Source organism: Sebastes umbrosus, chromosome 18 (assembly GCF_015220745.1).
Source record: "Sebastes umbrosus isolate fSebUmb1 chromosome 18, fSebUmb1.pri, whole genome shotgun sequence".
Taxonomy (NCBI): domain Eukaryota; kingdom Metazoa; phylum Chordata; class Actinopteri; order Perciformes; family Sebastidae; genus Sebastes; species Sebastes umbrosus.
The window spans coordinates 10,157,688-10,179,227 of NC_051286.1; the positions used below are offsets into that span (position 1 = coordinate 10,157,688).

General features: G+C 40.8%; 1 protein-coding gene across 5 annotated transcripts in view; it reads right to left on the minus strand.

Moving 5' to 3' along the window:
• Nucleotides 1-19,457, minus strand: part of LOC119477000 (rho-associated protein kinase 2-like) — a 31,950-nt gene extending 12,493 nt beyond the window's left edge. For 3 of the 5 annotated variants that reach the window (XM_037750749.1, XM_037750747.1, XM_037750748.1), the window contains exons 1-15: nucleotides 19,010-19,455; nucleotides 13,531-13,612; nucleotides 12,167-12,267; nucleotides 11,376-11,513; nucleotides 9,537-9,797; nucleotides 8,762-8,906; nucleotides 8,522-8,660; nucleotides 6,385-6,476; nucleotides 3,843-4,002; nucleotides 2,269-2,353; nucleotides 2,081-2,160; nucleotides 1,541-1,589; nucleotides 1,307-1,442; nucleotides 857-948; nucleotides 403-649 (exon numbers count right to left, since the gene is read on the minus strand). In XM_037750749.1, coding sequence (XP_037606677.1) covers nucleotides 403-649; nucleotides 857-948; nucleotides 1,307-1,442; nucleotides 1,541-1,589; nucleotides 2,081-2,160; nucleotides 2,269-2,353; nucleotides 3,843-4,002; nucleotides 6,385-6,476; nucleotides 8,522-8,660; nucleotides 8,762-8,906; nucleotides 9,537-9,797; nucleotides 11,376-11,513; nucleotides 12,167-12,267; nucleotides 13,531-13,612; nucleotides 19,010-19,105 — 1,903 coding nt within the window. In that variant the 5' untranslated portion in view covers nucleotides 19,106-19,455. Of the gene's footprint in view, nucleotides 1-402; nucleotides 650-856; nucleotides 949-1,306; nucleotides 1,443-1,540; nucleotides 1,590-2,080; nucleotides 2,161-2,268; nucleotides 2,354-3,842; nucleotides 4,003-6,384; nucleotides 6,477-8,521; nucleotides 8,661-8,761; nucleotides 8,907-9,536; nucleotides 9,798-11,375; nucleotides 11,514-12,166; nucleotides 12,268-13,530; nucleotides 13,613-19,009 lie in introns of all 5 variants that reach the window. The other 2 variants (XM_037750746.1, XM_037750750.1) reach the window with 2 other exon arrangements.
• Between the last annotated feature and the right edge of the window lie 2,083 nt (nucleotides 19,458-21,540).

The window sequence follows — 21,540 nt, forward strand, 5'->3', positions numbered from 1 at the left end:
AAGATCGCAGTTTGAATACCTGCAGTTATGACTGTACCCATTTGACTGGTACATTCTAACCTTATAACATTTTAATAGACACATTTGAAATATAAAAGGCTTGTAAATAATAACTGGCTGGTTGCTAAGGTGGTGATTATTGAAGAAAACAAGCACATCTTAACAGTATTTTTCTTCTGCTTATTATTCATTTCCAACCACCGTGTGACTATTAAAGGGAGACTATGTAACAGCAGTCACTGTAGCTACAACTGATAGTTATGTTATAATGTTTTAAAGTCAACTTTTCATTTCTAAAGATGAAAAATAACATTTATTCTCCTCAAAAGTTACATAGTCTTGCTTTTAACCTACGTGGAACTACTTATTTTATTCTAAGTGTAATAGACAGCCGCTCCTCACCCTGCAGGTCAGTAATAGTTTCTGTCCCGAGGCTGCGGTCTCTCCTCTCCTCCTCCAGCTCGGCCTGCATCCCCATCAGCTGCTTCTCCAGCTCCATCTTGCTGCTCTCGAGCTGGCCGCACTTCTCCTGCATCTCTCTGAGGCTGACCTCAAAGCTCTGACACTGCTTCTGCACCTCTGCCTGACTCTTCTTCAGCCGCGCCGCCGCCTCCTGCTCGGCCTGCAGCACGCCGTTGGCCTCCTCGAGCTGCAAGACGGGAAACAAGACAGGATGAAACTTTTTCCCTGCAGGCTGAACTGGGTCAGCGCAGCAGCAACATTAAAGGGATTTAATGAGGGAAAAGCACAATCACACTTGCTCGCTTGAATATGGATTATTAAATTAGCATGTTAGTATGAATACTACATTATAAAAAGTCATCAAGTTAAGTGAAGTTAAAGAGCTCCCCCTCACTTGTCTCTGCAGCTGGATGTTCTTCTCATTGGAGATCTGGGAATTCTGGTTCCTCTTCCTAAGATCCTCTAGCTGGTCCCTCAGATTGTTCACTAAACATACAGACAAATAAAAGAGTTAATATATGTGATGAAACACATTCAGTGAAATACCACGATCCACCCACTGATAGCCAGCATAAACAACCATATAGAATATATACTGTGATATAAACAGTAGGACGCAGAGCTCCCACATATCGTCGTGGTTTATTACAATGTTTTAATGAGTTAACAGTCTGATATGTAAGAACAATTTTGCAAGTAAAATATATGAAAATGAGTGGAGACCTACATAAATATACAGAGTTCTCTGCGCACGATGAAATCACATGACTTTTAAAGACATTTTTGTAATCTTATTCAGGCGTTTCTAAGCCTAATGTTTAGATAATATTCTCCAGGTGCTCACGTTCGTTCTCCAGGCTGCGTTTTCTGTCACTTTCAATCTCCGTCTTGCGCAGGTTCTCGGCGCTCTGGTGCTGCAGCAGAGCTCGCTCTCTCTCCAGCTGCCTCAGCGAAGCCTCCACTTTCTGCCTGCTATTCATCTAGTCCGAGAGAGGTAATCACAAAGAGAGTGTGAGTGGAATGAAAATCTGCTTTATGACTTTATCAGACATATGGTTGAAGTGGCATCCATCCTCACCTCCTTGTCTAATTCTTTGACCAGCTTGTCTAAACGGTTGGTGGCATTTCTGGGGAAAAAAGGAACAGTTTTATTACGGATTTTATTCCCACGAATCACTAAGTTCATATGCAGCAGACAAAAGATTATCAAACGATTTTCTTTTCCTTTCTTTTTACCATCTACCATTATCAGAAACTCTGAAAACTTCAGCTTTGTAGGACGGGACATCACTTCCTGTTGTGTAAAGCAATCAAACACATTTCCAGCCTTCTACAATGGAAAGCACACAACATGACTTCAGATCTAATAATTACACCAATGTCTCAAAATGAATCAGATAATAATCAATATAAACATGCCACATGCACACCCTTTAAAATGCTGGATACAAATTGAATGGTTATCTATTCATTTCAACTATTTATCCCCAAGTTTTGGAGATTTATTCGCTGAATGGGATGCTTTATCATGAGAGAAAAGTTTGCAAATAGTAACGTATTTGTGATGTCATAACCCATCAAAAAAAATCAGCTGTTTGTGTTATTTGTCCGGTCTTACTTGCACTTGTGCTCCAGCTCATCTTTGGCCTGCATCTCATGGTCGACCTGCTCCTCCAGCTGATGGAGCTTTTTCTGCAGCTGCTCAGACAGAAAAGAAAACAATGCTATTATCTAATGCTCATTTCCATCTGTTATCTCTCCTCTGTTAGCATAATATTAAGACCACACATGCACGAAAACACCCACCTCGTTCTTACTGTCCTTGTCCTCAGAGTTTTCCTTACTGTCCTCTGAATCCTCCACAGAGCGGTTGTTTTGTCCGTTCAGCAACCTGGCAGAGAAGAGAGCCATGAATGTCTGTCACTGAGTTTACCTGACATCATCCAACACTACGTCCACATTTCTACGTGACGTATTTCATCCTAACCAGATCCATAAGGCCAACTGGGTGGTCAAGGGGAAGCTGAATGTTCACCAAAGCCATTCAGAAATATCTTCTACTTAAGAAGACCCATACTAACCTCATGCATGGAGCACAGAGCTGTGGTGCTGTGGAAAAGAAAAAGCTGAAGATCTTTCAAGCTTCTTCTAACATCTGGATGGGTTTACCTTTGGAGAAACCCAACGGATGCCTCCAACCCACACTGTGTGTCGCCAACATGGTGGTGGACTTAACGTAATGGCGGGCAACTATCTCTGGGAATCATTACAGGACTCTGCCATATGGCTGCATACAGTAATGACCAAGAAATCTGAAGCAATTTTACGACCATTTTAAGACAAATTGGGCCCTTAAGCTTAAACTCTTCTCGCACGGTGTTCATAATTTTTAAAAATGGAAATGCACGCATACATACTAGGGCTGGGCGATATGGACAAAAACAAATATCACCATATTTTTACTAAATATATTGCAATGATATTGTAGGGTGACCATTGGTGCTTTCACAAAATATTTAAACAATTAGATTTTTGCTTAATAATCATCAGTAATGTGGATATAATGAGTGGGTAAAGGCAAATAATAGACAAAATAGTTCAGAAAATTACATCACTTTACTGAAATACAGCCTTTAAAACCACGAAAAAAACAACACTAATGCCATATTACGATATGCAAAATCTAAGACGATATCTAGTCTCATATCACGATATCGATATAGTATCGATATATTGCCCAGCTCTAATATATTCTGCTAAAAAATTAAGATTATTTCAGAAAAGTTAAATCCTAAAATGCACAGTTAGAGATGCAGTTTGTCTGAAATCCAAGGAAGGCTGATCTAAAGCCATACCTGTACACTCTTGTGCACTGGATTGATAGTAATTTACTGACTTAAATTACATTGTTTTGCCAGATTAACGTAAAAGAGAAACTGCTTAGACACAATTAGTTGAACCTTCAGCTTCATGAGTCAAAAAAGTAAAAACATCCCTTGATGTTTAATGATTAAAGCACTATAAACTCATAAATCCAACACGTTTTTTACTACTTCTCCTACCGATCGAGACCAGGGCTTTAAAACCGAGACTCCATCATGAGCAAAGAGGGCATTTAAAGGGGCTGTCGGAACAAGGCGGCAGTGTGGAGCTCGAACAGGCATACAGTGTCTGACCGGTGTGACGCTGTATGGGTGCGAAGCTGTCTTTTTCAACCACAGTGCTGTCCTTAAACCTGCTTCCTGAGTCTATAGAGGCCCTAAAAGTTGTGAAAGTTCCCACACATGAGAGCTACATTTGATTCTAATCCCAGTATCCAGACAAACTTTCTATGCACAACAGCAGAGCAGAAGTAAAGTAAGTCAGAATATAACACTTACTGGTCCTCCTTGAAGTAAGTGAAGCCGATGAATGGTAGCTGATTGCCCACGAAGGCTTTGGGTGGAGGGAAGGTCTCCGCATCTCCTTTATCTTCCTCTATGTCGTCAAAGTTACTGGTGTCGATGTCACCGCTCAGCTCGGGCACAACTGGAGCCACAGCTGGACGACAGAAACAGAAAGATTAAAACCCAGTGCTTTAAATTTAAAGTACATCTTCAACAAACATTTTCTCAGGTGTGTTTCTGAGTCAATTCTATGCCAACTTTGGCACTGCTTGCAGTCTGAGTAAGCTCTCTCTCTCTGCAGGTTGGCGTGAGGCTGACACCACTCCTTTTCCCGTACAGTGCTCGCTTTGTGCCCCACACACGGCGCCTTTCACAAATTGAGTCCTAAACGCCTGCTCCTGTGAGAAGAGAGCGGGCGGGCGGGCTTTAAAACGTCTGCACAACACAACAGGCTGACAAGAATGTGTCAAAGGGCCAATCAGATAAAACTAAGCTACTCCTTTAACCTATAAATAGTTCCTAATTGAGAGAAAAAAAGCAGCCCATTATGGATCGAGTTCCTTCAGACCGACCAGTGCAATTCTGGCTCCGAGCAAAGAGCTCATTACTGTTAGGTTGAGTCGCAACCCTCAGCGTGACAAACGTGACTCAAGGATGGAGGAGAAAATACAGGGAGAGACCCAAACGCAGGAATGAAACAAATGAGGGGAAATAAAAAAAAGAGAAGAGGCAGAAAAAAAAGCCAAAATGTGGTCAGACAGAAAGAGACACAGGCCGCTCCATGGAGGCCCTTGTGGCACGACTTCCCAGAATGCTCTCTGATAGCGGGCGGTTAATGACAGGCAGCCGTGGCCATAGTGAGAGTGAGAGAGCGGGAGCAACCCTCCGAACTGGGGCGCCCCTCTCATTAGAGCCGGCCGCACAGCCGGCCCCGCCCGCCGCTACGGGGGGTGCTGCTTCCAGGCCCATCCATCCATCCATCCATCCATCCATTGGGCCATCCATCCGTAGTGCTGGCTCCTTTTCATCACCATCCAAATACTTGATAAGCTTGATAAACATGAAGACAACTGGGAGGATCTTCAGAGAGTCCAAACATGGTAAAATAACCCTCCTAAGTCACCACAGCCACTCAGCAGGGAGTAAAGTCCTCCTTAAACACTACATGCAGCCCTGCAGGATGTTTTGAGTGTGTGTTACTGGACATGCATGTGCAAACATGAAGAGAGCTGCGCAGCACAGCAGTGGCACAGTAGTGGTTTTGTGTTGCAGACTGCCAGGCAGTCTGAAGTTCAGTCAGAAGTTTTGTCTGTTGTTCTTAATCAGAGCCAGGTGAAGCAGAGAGACGGAGAAAGAGTCTGCATTTGATTATACAGAGACACACAGAGGTCCTGTTCATATTCCTCAAATATCCCTTTCCTTATTCCCTTAAGGTTTGAGCTCAATAACATGATATTATAACCGTTGCAGCTATATATAAAAAGATTAGAATCTTTTTCTCCTTTTAAGGTTTTATATTTTTATTTGATTGACCAGATCAGTTCATGTGATTTTATGTCCCTTTTATCTTTCTTTTTCAATACATCTATAACAAATTCATTCAAAAGGGATCTATACTGTACTGTATGAACTCTTTTTTTTAAACCCAAGATAACTGTTTAACATGGCTGGATATAATTATTGATTTTGCATTGATGAGTTGACGTTTTCGTCTTTTTCTCTGTTGTTTCGAATTACAAATGGAAATAAAACCATAAAGAAAATACAATAAAGTGTTCTTGTTCTTGGATAATATAACATCATCACATTCTTACATTAAATAGAAGTTATTATTTCCATTTAATTTGCTGATTTACAGCGTGATAATGTGATAATGTAATGGAACAACTCCACCTATGACTTATTCTTTAAGTTATGTATTTAGCCAATAATGCTTATTGATTGTACATCGCAAAGGCCAGTTAATGTAATAATTTAAATATGTTATAGCAGTTATTAGGACATCTTGGACTCAGCACGGTTTTGCTGCTACACTCCCTTTATCACAACATGCTCCTATTGGTGGAGCCTTTTATTAAAACAGCCTTTCAGTCTCATCAGAGTGTGTGTGTGTATAGCTAGTACTGGTACTATCTAGTATAAAATCTGCAGTGTTTGATATTTTCTCAATTTTCTCTAATCTGCTCTCTGAGTGGCAGCCATATGCAGCTGGTTATCCTGCAGGTTTCGTGCATCATGTGCTCTGCACAGCATCCAGTCCTATAATGATAAAAGATAAGGGCATATGGAGAACATGTGCACCATAAATGCAGGCTTAATGGCTCAGGAGATGGAAATAAACTCTGAACTAAGGCTGAGAAGAAGCAGATCTGCAGAGGAATGGGCCGGAGATGATAAGAAGTAGGCGTAGGAACGATCACGAGAGGCAAGAAAAAGAACAAGACATTACCAGAGATGGGAAAGGCAAAAATGTGCACCTGCATTGTGGAGATTTAAAAAAACAATACACAATATTCAAACACATGCACACGCTTACTCTCTCGGATGTTGTCGAAGGTCCACTGGTCGTTCTTGAAGAAAGGGTGGACTTTGATCTCATCCACTCCGGTGCGGCCCAGACGAACCTTCCTGCACACAACAGCAACAGGACGGAGACTGTGAGCAGAGCCTGAACACAACACACACCCCACTCGCCCCCATCCACCTCCACCTCCACCATCACCACCAACATCTCATTCCAAACACACAGCCCAGCAGAGTGACCACTACGCTCTGACCACACTGACCAGCATGGAGTGCCGCATGACCACTGGTGGACACTGGAACCTCCTCTAACCAGACAGATAATGTAGATCCAAGTGGAGAAAGACAGCAGGATCAGAGTGCGGGAGCCAACATCAACAACTCTGACTGACTCAAACACAACTGCTAGAGTTGCCGCTGCCTTCCCTCCTTCTCCTCCTCCTCTCTCTCTCTAAAACTCTACACACTCCTTCTCATCCCCCCCTTTCCTCCCTCCTCCACCGCTGGGTACAGGGCTGGAGGGGTGCGGCAGTTTGGGCTTGCCACGTGTGGGACATTCCAGACTCAGCCAAGAGGAAGAGAGGGCAGGGGGGGGGAGGAAGAAAGGGAGAGTTTTTAAAACCCCGCAAAAAAAATAAAAAAATCTGACATGCAACCAAGTACTGGCTTTACAACGGACCGTGTCTCACTGCCCAGAAAACTGCAGGAGTGCAAAGGAGAAAGTTCCGCAAGCAAATGATGAGGATGGAGAAATGGAAAGTGGCACTGAGAAAAGGTAGAAATGGGGGAGTGATGAAAAACATATGGAAAATGAGGGGAAGGAGGATGAATGGTTGGTGGTGCTTACAGGAATGATTCAGCAAGCCGACGCGACAGTGACAGAGCATTTTGGTTAAGTGGTGAATGAATGTGTTTGAGATATGTGTGTGTGTGTGTGTGTGTGTGTGTGTGTGGCTGGGCAGCCGTGCACATGTGAGATTCTGTCTGTGGTGAGAGAATAGTGAGTGAGAAGGTAAATAAACTGAGTGAGGAAAAATTAAAGGTTGCTCTGTATTGAAGCAGAAAGGGCCTGTGTTTGAGCCCCCATGGGGGGCGGGGCTACTAATGTAAACAGGAAGTGGTTTCTTCCAGGGGGATGGGCCACTAACCGAGTGCATGACCCACACCCACACATTCATGTCACTTTTTTACCTTTAATACTAATATTTGATGTTATTGTATATATAAGAATGGAACTATTTGTATTACGATGGTAGCTGGGATCAGCACTATACTGTACACTCAGGTTTGAGTTACTGAGTCAGCAAACTTTTTAGCAAAATAATAAGACAGAATATTAGTTTTTATCAACAAATATGTTTGGTGATATTCTATATTTTTATTTTTGTCAACAAATCCCATGAAAAGACCCAAACGAACAATGAATTGGTCATGGGGCACTGATGCTTTTGCGCTTTTTCCCTTTCCTTTAGTGTGTTGTATAGTTTTTTGTGAATGTAAAAGGTCTGCAAAGTTACAAAGTCCACGCCAAAGGGAGTTACTCTCCCCCACAGAAACACTGTACCTGAACTGCCTGAAACGCCTTGCTTGAAGTCCCGCCTTTTCTTACGTAACGTGGTGATGTCACCAAGTAACTAATTTGCATAATACCTGCCTAGCGGCTAGTTTGGCACTCCCTAAAACAAAGCTAGTTAAAGCAGAGCTGGAGCGGACCAATCACAACATAGTGGGCCAGCTGACCAATCAGAGCACACTGGGCTATTTAGAAGGGCGGGGCGGGAGCTCAATCAGAGCGTTTCAGACAGAGGGTGAAAAGAGGTGCTGCAGCACAGCCGGTATGAGAAAAGTAAAGCGTTTTTTTGAATATTAAAGCATGTAAACATGTTCTAGGAAAAACCCAAAATACAAGTATACAACTGAAAATAAGCATAATAAGTCCCCTTTAATCGGCTGAACTGGAAGTGATTTTCGCCCTACAACACCATGCTTTATTCACTAAACATTTTTGGCTACCTTGCCTTTATCAGTTACATAAATAGTGGGGTAGAGAAAGAAAATGTAAGTATTTATGCACATGACAGGGCTGAAATAGTGAAATATTTTTGTTAAAGCACGAGTGTTAGTTTATATGATTTAGAGTTTGTGCAAACCTGTCAGTAAGAAAGGCACAGATGAGGTTTCTGGCATCCTGAGACATCTGTATATCATCTGGGAAGATGAGTGTGTTGTTGTGGTTCATGATCTTCCCATAAGTTCCCACCAGGGATTCAGCATAGAAGGGAGTTTCACCTGCGAAAAAATGGTAGTTTTAAAAAAATGATTGATTTTTAGGATGGAGATGTTTAGGATTATAACTGCCCAAAATGAATGAATGAACATGATGTACTTACCAACAAACAACTCATAGATAAAGACTCCCACAGACCACCAGTCGCACTCCCGACCGTAGTAACCGTCACCACCCTGAGACTGGAGCACCTCAGGGGAGATGTAGTCTGGTGTGCCTACGGCTGTGTCACAGTGCACCATGCCTGTCTGCAACAACACAACAAAAACAAAAAGATTTACTGGAGAGAGGAAGCAAGAATGAAACAACAGTGAGACTTGAAAGCAGAATAAATAAGACATACTGTATTTCCACATTGGCTGCAAAGTCAATTTCTATTTTTCATGACCCCCACAAAAAACTTTTCTTGTATAAAATACCTCTGAACTTTTAACAATACTCCAGATATTCTGAGACAAAAGTTTATATGACACTCTTTCTGTCTGCTGGTAGACTTCCAGAGAGCTCATTTAATGTGTGGAGCCACTTGCTGAACCAGCTATTTAGAAATTGCTGTGGTGAAAACAAAAAGGTGGAAAACAACTTCCTGACTCGCACCAGAGGCGGGACCTCTGCTCTGCTCTAGATTGGCTGTTTAGCACAATAACCTCTGGGGCCTTTTCAATAACCTGCATTTAGAATCACTTTGCAACCTGAACACTTGGTGGTGCACTAGGGCATGAAAAAAAGGCCACTAATGTTGAGTCAGAAAAGGCAATTCAATTTCTTCAAAATTAAAGGACTAAAATCGTCTAATGTAAAAGGTCCGTACACTTGATTCTCTATCCAGATCTGACGCACTTGAAAACAACAACGATACGACTATAAAACCAACCCACCGAGTCCATCTTCATGCACGTGCCGAAATCTGCCAGTTTGAGGTGTCCGTGTTGGTCCAGCAGCATGTTGTCGGGTTTGACGTCCCGATGGATGAAGCCCATGGCGTGGATGGCGTTCAGCGCCAGCACTACCTCGGCTGTGTAGAAGCGAGCCCATTTCTCCGGCATGTCGTAGTTCATGGTGAGCGTGACCAGGTCGCCTCCGGGCATGAACTCCATCACCATGTAGAGGTGGCGGTCATCTTGGAAAGCACAGCACAGCTGGAACACAACAAACTTGAATCGTTTAATGTCACTGAAAGCCCAACATGGGAGGTAGAGTCACTACTGTGGTATGGATTTGACTATAAGGTGTGGCTGTTATCTATGGATGATGTCATAGAAAAAACAGTCATAGATTATTATCTATGCCAACATCATGACGCCAGGTTATTACTCCAACGCACATAATACAGTATATTATGACATAATCATAGTTACACTATTTACATATCGTAGCTGCATTTTGTGTAGTGTTTTTTTGTTTATCTTGTATATATCAGTTACATCCGTTGTTACCATCACTACCACATAATTTAAAAGGGAACATATCATGAACACTTCCTTTTTCAGTGCTTGGGTACATACATTTGGGTATCTGGAGTTCCTACCACCCCACAAACTGTGAAATAAGACAACCCAGTCAGTTTTTGTTGGCTGCCTAGATCAGAAAACATGTGATTCAACAAGCTATTCAGATTTGGCTCTCCTTCCTACTGTATGTTATGTGCAGGCTCGTTATCGCCCACAGCTAGAGAACTACCTTTACAAAGGTGCGGCATATTTATTGTTCTCTGAAGTCAATCAGATCAGACTGGGCTTTTTCAGGAGGGGGTCTTAAAGAGACAGGTGCTAAAACGGAGCATTTCAGACTGTTTGAATACAGGTATATTCAGACAGACAGTATGAGAAAGATAATGTGATGTAAACATGTTCTAGTAGAAACTACAAAATACAAGTATGAACCTGAAAATGAGCATGATATGTCCCCTTTAATGTTCACTCTGCACATTACTTTATCTTTATAGATATCTTTATGCACTTTGCTACCGATTGTACTGTCTGATGCTAGATGGCATTTTGTTTTTACTGGTATTTATTGTGTGCAAAGACAATAACATTGAATCTAATTTAATATAAAGTACAAATAGCGATCCCCACATCATATTGTTTCACACTGATACTGAGATTAAAAACATCAGTAGTATTTGAGTTTATCTAATTCCCATATCTTCATTTTATCTATAAACGGTTTCTAAATTTATGATGTACAACATGTTGCTGTTGTAACATAAAATGACATATTACATGATAGAAGATTTCATCCATATTGTCCACCCCTACACATGTAGTACATTAACCTGAATGAGTGAAATATAATATAGAATTCCAGACATCTTCTTGATTTTGATCTTTGTACAATCCACAATTCAACTGTGTAAAAGCTTAAAAATTCTTATCTAACTGTTGTGTTATATATATATTAAATGAGAAAAAGAGTAAAAAAAAATACAGGAAATTGATGTCTTGATGGCTACAATTACTATTTGATTTGGTTTATTTAAAAAAAAAGAAAATAATTCAAGCAGATAGGTAGAGCAGACCTCCTATTTGAATGGTTCTAATACTATTTTGGTATACTTAACATGATAAAAATGGTATTTTTGGTGTGTGTTCAAAAGGGCCACACATCTAGCAAAAACCTGTTCAGTCTCTGTAGTGGAAGGAAAAATGTTCAACCCTTCCACTACGTTACATATTGTGTCTTTTCAATAGAATAAAACCTGTATATGTGCACACCTGGACGACCCAGGGACTGTTGGAAAAGGCCATGATGTGCCTCTCCTCCCAGAAGAAGGCCGAGTCCGACCGCTTGATCATCTCAAACTTGTTGAGCTGCTTCATGGCGTAGACCTTCCGGGAGGCCTTGTGGCGGACCTGCGGCAGGGGGAGGACAGGAGAGGAGACGTTGGCGTGTAAACAGCGATAACTGAGCGAGGACAATAAGAACAAGATAGTGACAGTGTCACAATGACCGAGATAACACGAGAAACAGAGAGAGAGAGGGGAACCCATAATTGCAGGCACACACCCATAGAAAGACATGCTTACACAAGATTTCAAGCCCAAACACAGTGAGCAACCCCTCCACACCCCCACAACAGACTTCACACTCCTCTCCCACACACACTGAGCCTGTCCAGACTTGTTTCTACCACAGTAGCGACCAGATTCAAGCTTCCACCAGCACAAGACACAGGCATCTGGAAAAAACAGGAGTTTGGAAGGAACTGCTGTGTGCCCTAATTACGATTTTTAAACTTAAATTTGGCCATGATGAGGAGAAAGGTGCCAATTATATTTGAAACACCAAAAACAAGCTGCAGCTGTTGCACATTTTATGTTTTGGTGGATTCACAGATTGTTGCTCCCTCTAGTGGTTCACATTTCTGGTATTTTGGTGCCAAAATGAGTGAATTCAGGAACTCTGCTGCTCCATCTCCCTTTATATCAAACTGCACTGCTACAGCATAATTTAAAAGAAATAACACACTTTATTGGTTAACTCTTAATTGACATAAACATCTCACCAGCTGCACTTCACCGTAGGCTCCTCTCCCGATCAGCTTCACTTTGTCGAAGTCTTCAAGCTTTACCTGCAGCTCTCGCAGCTGACTCGCCGCCTTTTCATCTGCGGGATGCACAAATATGTTACCATGGTGACACATACACAGGGTCAAGCTTCAACCATTTAGGTTCAAAGCAACGGGTCAGTAGTTAACGTCTGCATGTGAGAGAGGTCAGTGAGAGGAAACATGTTGTGCAGGGCCAGACATTTTCATCAATTGGCCATCGAGTGGTTTAGAAAGGAGACAGATTAGTGGCACAGTGGGAGGAGGACGTGCTGCTGCATGTATATTCTTTTACATAAGACACACATTTAACCAGAGGTTGGCCCATGCTGTTAATGTCAATGTTTGTGCACGGCCTCAAGTCTAAACACAGATAAAGAGCAAACGATTTCACAAAAATATTGATTAGAAAAAGCAAAACAGTCTGTACAAAAGGGACACATATCTAACTTTTACTGATATTTTGGCTGTAAAATCTGTCAAGGCCAAATAGCAATTTGATTTGAACACCAAAATCAGACTACAGAGGCGTTTACTCATATATTTCTTATCTCTTTTATGACCTTTAGCAGAAACAACAACTACTGTATACACTCTCCAGAATGTAGCCTGCAGAAAAAAGGATTTTCTTACAAGTTGTAAAAGTTCTACTGTTCATATAGGTTGTGTGCAATGATAAACAAGTAACATAATTAATCATCACTAGAGTACTCTGGTGTGTATTAAAGAGGACCTGTTATGCTTATTTTCTCTTGCATTCTTACATTTTGGGTTTCTACTAGAACATGTTTACATGCTTTAATGTTTAAAAAAACGCTTTATCTTTCTCATACCGCCTGTGCTGCAGCACCTCTTTTCACCCTCTGTCTGAAACGCTCTGTTTGAGCTCATGCCCTGCCCCTCCCGAAAAAGCCTAGTCTGCTCTGATTGGTCAGCTGGCCCACTCTGTTGTTATTGGTCAACCAAACGGAACTCTTTGGACTCCGCTCCAGCTCCGCTCTAACTAGCTAAGTTTGAGCGCGTACCAAATTAACCGTTATGCAAATATGTTACTTGGTGACATCACCATGTTACGGAAGAAAAGTCGTTTCAGGGAGTTCAGGAGCAGTGTTTCTGTGGGGGAGAGTAACTCCCTTTGGTGTGGACTTTGGGCTTTGTAACTGTGCAGACCTTTTACATGCACAACACAGCTATATAACACACTAATGGAAAGGGAAAAAGCAAAGAAGCCTAACAGGTCCCTTTTAACAACTTTACAGGTATTTTTCGAGCTAAGCAGGAGAACCTTGACCTTCACCAAACAAACACATTGTAGCTCTTACATCGGCTCAGAAAGGACTCGATGTTTTTGTTTTTCCGCAGGGCAGGATAGTTCAAATCGTGAGCCAGCGCGCTCATGGAATCCTGAAAGAGACAGAAAAGACAAAATATTCAATCAACCTTTTGAAAACAAACAAACGAACAGCAACAAAAGTATGGATTTTCAAAAATATCAAAATACAGGTTTCCCCCTGGTGAATTGGAAACATTTTGCCTTCTAAATTAACCACTATAAATTGGGATTATTATTACTTGGGTATAGCTGAATGTTTCACTAACAAATAGAGAAACATGAAAATATCGTCATGATTTAAAGCTGATTTCATTTATGTTGGGAAGGAAGGAGGAAATCTTTTTATACGATCTGACAGGATGAGTCTTGTAAGACAACTCTGACCTTCTGCCGGCTGATAGAAGATAAAACCAAATGAACTGAGGAAGGAAGGAAGGAAGGAAGGAAAGAATTACATTCTTGTTCGTGGTGTGCTCCTGAACGCAACACGGGCAGCGTAACAAAACAATGACGAGAGGACAATGGAGGATGTAAAGACATAACAACAATGACTAGTCACATGATGGCGTTAGAGCCCCCTGCCCAAACACAGCCCCACCAACACCCGCTCCATCCACAAAAACACAAAAGCCCTCCCTATGGCTTAACACACACAGGGGCCTCAGTAGTGTCATCAGCGCTTAAATCAGCGGTGTTGAGTTTCACGTAGAACCAAAATGTCTCCCAAACGCATGAGGCTGGCAGGGAGGTTGGGCAGGTGGGTAGGGGTGTAGCATGACCCTATGTTCCCCAGAAACAAGGGTCAATTGGAGTCACCCAGTGTGTGTGTGTGGGTGGGGTTGGTTGGTTGAGCCACAGCGGTGTCTATCCGACTGTTTGTTCGGGGGTATGTGTGAGTGGGTGGGTGGGCAGGGGGCATGTGGAACAATTCTGCACCTTTAAATAGCAGCGGTGCAGAGAGATCTCCCCCCACCGCAGACGGGTGGAAATAGACCTAAAGGCTCAGGAGCTATTGTGGGACAAACAGCTTATGGGTCTGGATTCAGGCGGAGCGCTCCCGGATCTGTGATCATTTTACACTCAGTCTGTGTGTGTGTGTGTGTGTGTGTGTGTGTGTGTGTGTGTTTTAATGTCCATGGTTACTGCAGTAGGGAAGGAACTCAACAGTCTGTGAGAAACTCTATGTACATATGCAAATATAATCTAATTTTAGCTGATTCAAATGAAGCATTTGGAGTGTGTGTGTGTGTGTGTGTGTCTGTGGGAATGCGGGACTAAAATCATGACGTTTTTGCTGCATCCTGTCTCACATCCTTGTATCTGAAACCAGTTTTTTTTTTTTTTTTTTAAACATAAAGGTTGAATAGCTAATCAGCCAATCACATAGCAGCAACTCAATGCATTTAGGCATCTAGCGGTGGTGAAGACGACTTGCTGAAGTTCAAACCGAGCATCAGAATCGGGAAGAAAGGGGATTTAAGTGACTTTGAACGTGGCATGGTTGTTGGTGCCATACGGGCTGGTCTGAGTATTTCAAAAACTGCTGATCTACTGGGATTTTCACGCATAACCATCTCTAGGGTTTACAGAGAATGGTCCGAAAAAGAGAACATATCCAGTGAGCGGCAATTGTGTGGACGGAAATGCCTTGTTGATGTCAGAGGTCAGAGGAGAATGGGCAGAGTGGTTCGAGATGATAGAAAGGAAACAGTAACTCAAATAACCACTCGTTACAACCAAGGTATGCAGAATACCATCTCTGAACGCACAACACGTCCAACCTTGAAGCAGATGGGCTACAGCAGCAGAAGACCACCCGATACTAGCACCGGACACTTTATTAGGTACACTTTGTACCTAATAAAGTGGCCGGTGAGTGTATATCCAGTATTAAATCTGCTTATTGAATTCAAAACCGTTCAACTCCCTTGTCAAATCTGTCTGTCGTCAATTTCTGGTACAAAGGTTGTGAAAACAATAATGTCATATCTAAAACTCAAGTTTTGCCAGATACTTAAAAGGTACCCTGAGGAGTTTTTACTTGATTTTTTACCACTAGTAGCGCTATAGAGCAATATCTTATAAGTGGGTCACAAGGACGTACTGTTGTACACACACACACACACACACATACAAGCATGCTGGCAAACACAAGACCGGTTTCACGCTATTGAGCTGATCAAAAGTTGGTGGCAGGTGGAGAGTTTGTTGGTGCAGCTTGACACCAGAAAGACTAATTAAGTATGTATCATGTTTTAAGTAAGAAGGGGTTAACGTCAATGAGAACTTGCATTACAAAGACAAAGAAGAGGCCTTTATTTTTTATCATGATATAGTCATAATTCTAACGTGATTGTTAGCAGTCGCAACAGCGATGCTGGTATTGTTTTCACCTTGTGAGTCTGTGTGTGTGTCATCATGGCAAAATGTGCACCTGGAAACACCTACTGTACCGGGAACTACCACAGAGCAGGTTTTGAGTACTTTGCCAGATGTTTATCGGTCTGTCTGTCTGTCTGTCTGTCTGTCTGTCTGTCTGTCTGTCTGGACAGATTGGAACGCGATAGCAAATTGCAACTGTGTAAGATGCTGTCACAGAATTTAGTTGAGATCAAAATGAAGGCCGAGTTCAAAGATGGGTGTGGTGGTCCGAGCAACGGCGCCGGAAGTATGGCGGTAGGAAGCATGGATGTATAAAGAGAGCTGAATACAGCGCTGGAAGCGAGCTGCCGTTCGTTCCTATGAGAGTTGCTCGGTGGCGCATGAAGCCAAAATGGCTCGACATCCGAGTGATAAAGTTTGCATCCATTGGGCCCATAGAGCAGGCGCAGTGGCGTTTCCTTTAAGCCTGCCTCCCAGCCCTCGCTCCAGCCTCGGTCTGGGTCTCAGTCACATGAACGGAGGAAGGAAAATAATAATGAGTGTTCGTCCTGGGAAGTTAAGTTACCTCAAAAAAATGATCCGCTGAGTTACAGACGTCTCTTTACCAATGTAAGGAGGAAGTGGGGAAGGGGCCATTGGCCCCCACCCTTTATGCCCCCTGGCCCAATTTGGCGTTGCAGCTGGTGTGATCCCATCGCAAGATGGTCTCTAGTTGTGATAGTTTGTGAGTTATCTTATGATTCCCTCCACTATTTATGATGTACAGTCAGCACACGTTATCTTGTAGTGTGAAGGGTCAGCCCGTTCTCATTCCCAGGGCGGCAAATACCGACCATCGATACTGCTGAACAATGCAATCTTTCGCGTCGGTATGTGACACACCGGGCTTTCCGTTAACTACAATGTAAACCCATCCGCGGCAACAGCAAACGCTCAGAGAAAGTGCTGTGGTGACGTAGTTTAAAGAGCGAAAGAGACAAACTGGGTGGGAGGAAGAGGTGGTCGGTTGATCAAACAAACACGAGGCTTTCATCCAGGTGGCCGCTGTTTGTGTCCCGTTCGTAACATTTCACTTTCACTTTACAATCAGCTGTTCGTTCGTATCCCATGTTCACAACGTCAAGTCACATTTTCATCATACAAACGTAGTAATTTTAAGCCCAACCATGATGTTTTTTTCCTAAACCTAATTAAGTGGTTTTGTTACCTAAACTTAAAATGTTTACTGCGACCCAAAAGTGACGCCAAGGGGTCGTTCGGCACGTGTTTAGTGCAACAGAAAAAGTGACACAGGGGTTTGACAAAGCGTCAGATTGTGACTGACGAGTTGAGATGAGAACGCGTTGGAAGGGTTCAGGATTCAAATCTCCCTCTAAGCCTCAAACCAGCCAGAGCTGAAGAAAATGAGCTCAGACTGGTTTAATTTTCACTTCTGGAATCTGGACAAATCTGAACACGATCTTGTAGTTTAAGCTTGGGTGTGTGTCCTAACCTCGCCTCAGACAACACCTCCCACCTACTGATGGCTACTACCGTGAGCTGCTACTGCCTGAGCACAGTCAGCAACAATGGAGAGCTTCTCACAATCAAAATGTGAACTGTATCCTGCCTACAGACCAAGAAGAAGTCCCCACCGATCCAAAAGGAAAGAAATACAGATCTTCAAACCCTTTCTTCTACAGATCAAAAAAACATCTTTGTTGCGAAACACAACAAAAATGATTGTGGATAAACAGGAAATAGTGATGTGAGGCCACTGCAGGTTAACTCCATCTCAATGCCAGGAAGTGACTTCAGCTTCCTGTGCATTAGGCAGCACGGTGGCCATAGTTGTGTCCACTACAAAGCTGCTTGGAACCAGACGAATGATGACTGGAGTGGTTTGGATGGGCCAGTGGGCTAAAACGGATTTATTCCACATCGTCGTCTGATCATGTCATTGTCATGACACGGTTTTCTCCGGCTTTGCGCTGGATTTTTGTGACTCATCAACACTGGGAATAGACGTCGTTTCCTCCAGCAGGAAATACTGCAGATGGAAGGGTTGTTAACCTGTACATACAACATCAAATCTCCTTTAACCGTCTCCTCTATTCATCAGGTTGACATATTGACCCCCAATAATGATAATGAGCAGCTGAATAACTTAAAAAAGTAAAAGGGAGTTTTCTGAACATTGTTCCCCATCAGATTATTTCCTTTTGGAAACTGCGAGCGTGTAGAAAAGCACGTTAATCCAGTCTTGCCATTTCCTCAGGTATCTCTGGATTGTCTGAAAGTTCTTAACCTACTTTTTTTTTACCGCAAGCAAAGTGCTGAAAAAAATAGTTGTGCATTGTGCAAACCTGCAAAGTAAAAGGCGAGTTCTAGGCTGTGGCCTGGAGGGAGATCCTGTCAAGACAGAGGTGCAGAACAAAAGCTATACTCCATATCAGCTCAAAAAAAAAAAGTGTATTTGTTGTCAGAGAAGCTTAGCAGCTGCAGCAGTTTTATCAAAGTTGGCTCGAGTACATTCTCAGGACAGGTCAGAGAGGGGACACCTCGATTAGAGGCTAATCACAAACAGACAAAGTGGCAAGAAAAGATGAATGGATCAACTATAGGGAGGGCACTGATTGGTTCTTTTGTCCACTTCAATGTCCCTTTTTTTAAAGTATATCATGTTTGATTACTACAAACTCAATGTCCCATTTTATATTTCCATAATAACTGTACAAAAATAAGGATTAATCAACAGGAAAAAGGTGGCAACACATGAGTTTAGGTGGGGTTTCCCCTTCTGCTGCATCACTGATTAAAAGTACTGACAAACAAATGGCTCCTGAGTGAGCTGTGTCACAGGTAGTTATCTTTATAAAGAATGCCCTATTGTTCAATCACTCACTCACACAATTACAGTAATTAGCATGTTTTCTTTTTTCTTTTCTTTTAGATTTGTCTAACTGGTTTTGTCTGAGATACAGGCATGTCTCTTCAGGTGATCATGACAGAATAACAACTCAGAGCACAGCAGCTATGTGTGTGTTATTATCTCTCCTATACTCTACCTGTATTAGACCCAAGAGGAGGAGAAATGAAAAACTCACCAGCAGGGTTTCCAAGTTTAGAGCCGACTGTGGGTTCCTCATGAGAGACTCCAGCTTGTTCAACCGGCTCTCCAGTCTGCTCTCTGCACCAAGCATGATTACAGTGTCTCCAGCTCAATATTAGAATAAAGAAAATACAGGAACACCTGTAGGCCAGTCTGTCTTCTCTGGACACAGAGGCAGCTCAGCTCAGCTCAGCTCCTCATGTCAGCTCTGGACTGTAAACCACCGCTTCAGTTAGTCAGGTTAATTATTTATCCGCAGCCAAAGTCCTTTTCTTTCCTTTAATATCTCCAGTGGAGACCGAGAGGAGGCTTTTTTGAGGGCCGAGTTGAAGGTGAAGCTTCACTTCCAGGTGTGCGCCCAGTCTGCTGCCTGCCAGGTACAAACAAGCAAATCTGATCCGACCACAACGTGTACAACAACCTGGAGGACAGACAGGAGTCAAGCTGGACAGCACCACTTCCTGCTGCAACTATCAAACTAAAACTACACCTCAAAAACAAGCTAAAATGTTGACTAATAGAGAATGTAGTAAGGATATTATATCAGAATTATAAATTACAAAGTATGATATAGGTTATATATATTTATCTATAATGAAGAAATAGCCTTCTTATTTAATATTTGTACTTTTTGTAAAATAAATATTATATCTAAACTACAAAAATGTAAATAATGAAAATATTTTAAACACATTTACATATACATACTTATATATAGACCTAGGCTACAACTATCCAACTAAAGCTACACCTCAAAAACAAGCTAATAATGTTAACTAATAGAGAACATAGTAAGGATAATATATCAGAATTATAAATAATAGAAATAGGCTTAGACATATTGAGTATGATAAGCTATACATATTTATCTATAATGAAGAAACAGCCTTCTAATTTAAAATGTGTACATTTTGTAAATAAATATAATATCTAAAATACAAAAATGTAAATAGTAATTTTTTAAAACAAATTTACATATACATATATACATACTTACAGAGAGACCTAGGCTACATGTGTTATTATTTAATTACAAAATAATGATTAACATAATTAAAAAAAAGTCCATTTAGGCCTCCTAGCTTTAAGGATAGTCAGAATTATGAATTACAAATATTGAGTATGGTATGATATAGGTTATATATATTTATCTATAATGAAGTAAAATAGCCTTCTCGTTTAAAATTTGCACATTTTGTAAATAAATAAAAATATCTAAACTACAAAAATGTAAATAGTGAAAATATTTTAAACACATTTACATATATATATATATATATATATATATATATATATACAGTATATATATACTTACATATAAACCTAGGCTACATCTGTTATTATGTAATTACAAAATAATGATTAACATCATTTTAAAAAAGTCCATTTAGGCCCCCTAGCTTTAAGGATAGTCAGAATTATAAATTACAAATATTGAGTATGATATAGGTTATTATTACATATTTATCTATAATTAAAAATAGCCTTCTCATTTAAAATTTGTACATTTTGTAAATAAATAAAAATATCGATACTACAAAAATGTAAATAGTAAAAATATTTGTAACACATTTACATATACATATATACATACTTATATATAGACCTAGGCTACAAGGTATATCAGACTAAAGCTACACCTAAAAAACAAGCTAATAATGTTAACTAATACAGAACATAGTAAGGATATTATATCAGAATTATAAATAATAGAAATGGGATTACAAATATTGAGTATAGGTTATACATATTTATCTAAAAAAAAAAAAGTCCATTTAGGCGTCCTAGCTTTTTGGACCTTGGGTTGAAAGTAAACGTTCAAACACAAATTAATTATGTAGTTTATTTATTATTTATTTTTTCATTATTTCTTTCATACCTTTATTATTTCTTTTATTTTGTATTTCTTTTCATTCTTTTATTTGTTATTATTTCTTTCATTATTTTATTATTTTCTTTTATTTTTTACTATTTCTTTCATTATTTCATTTATTTTTGTATTATTTCTTTTATTTGTGTATTATTTCTTTCATTCTTTTATTATTTCTATTATTCTTTTAAGTTTATTTATATACTTTCTTTCAAAAAAATATTTTTCTGCTTTTTTTTCCCCCCATTTTCCTATTTTTGTTTTATGTGTATTTTACATCAATTGTGAAGCACATTGTAGATCTGCCCCATTCTGTAAGAAATGTGTTATATAAATACAACTTTAAAACTTTTTGAAATTAGACTCATTTTGTTAATGTGATCTGAAATTGAAAAAGAAAAATTGAAAAAATCCCACAGAAATAATAAAATAATAACAAAACACAATGCTGCCACAATACAGCATGATCTCATTGGTACAGTAAGATTGATTCATGCTTTTATTTTGAAGGCAGAACCTTACATCCGGTTCTATGCTGCCTAGATGTAGCCCAGGTGACTTGACAACCATGAGTCCAATATCTGTTCCCTTTTCCTGTTGATAGTGAACTGGGGACTCTGTCCAGCAGCAGTAGGTTTCTATCTTACCCAGGAAAG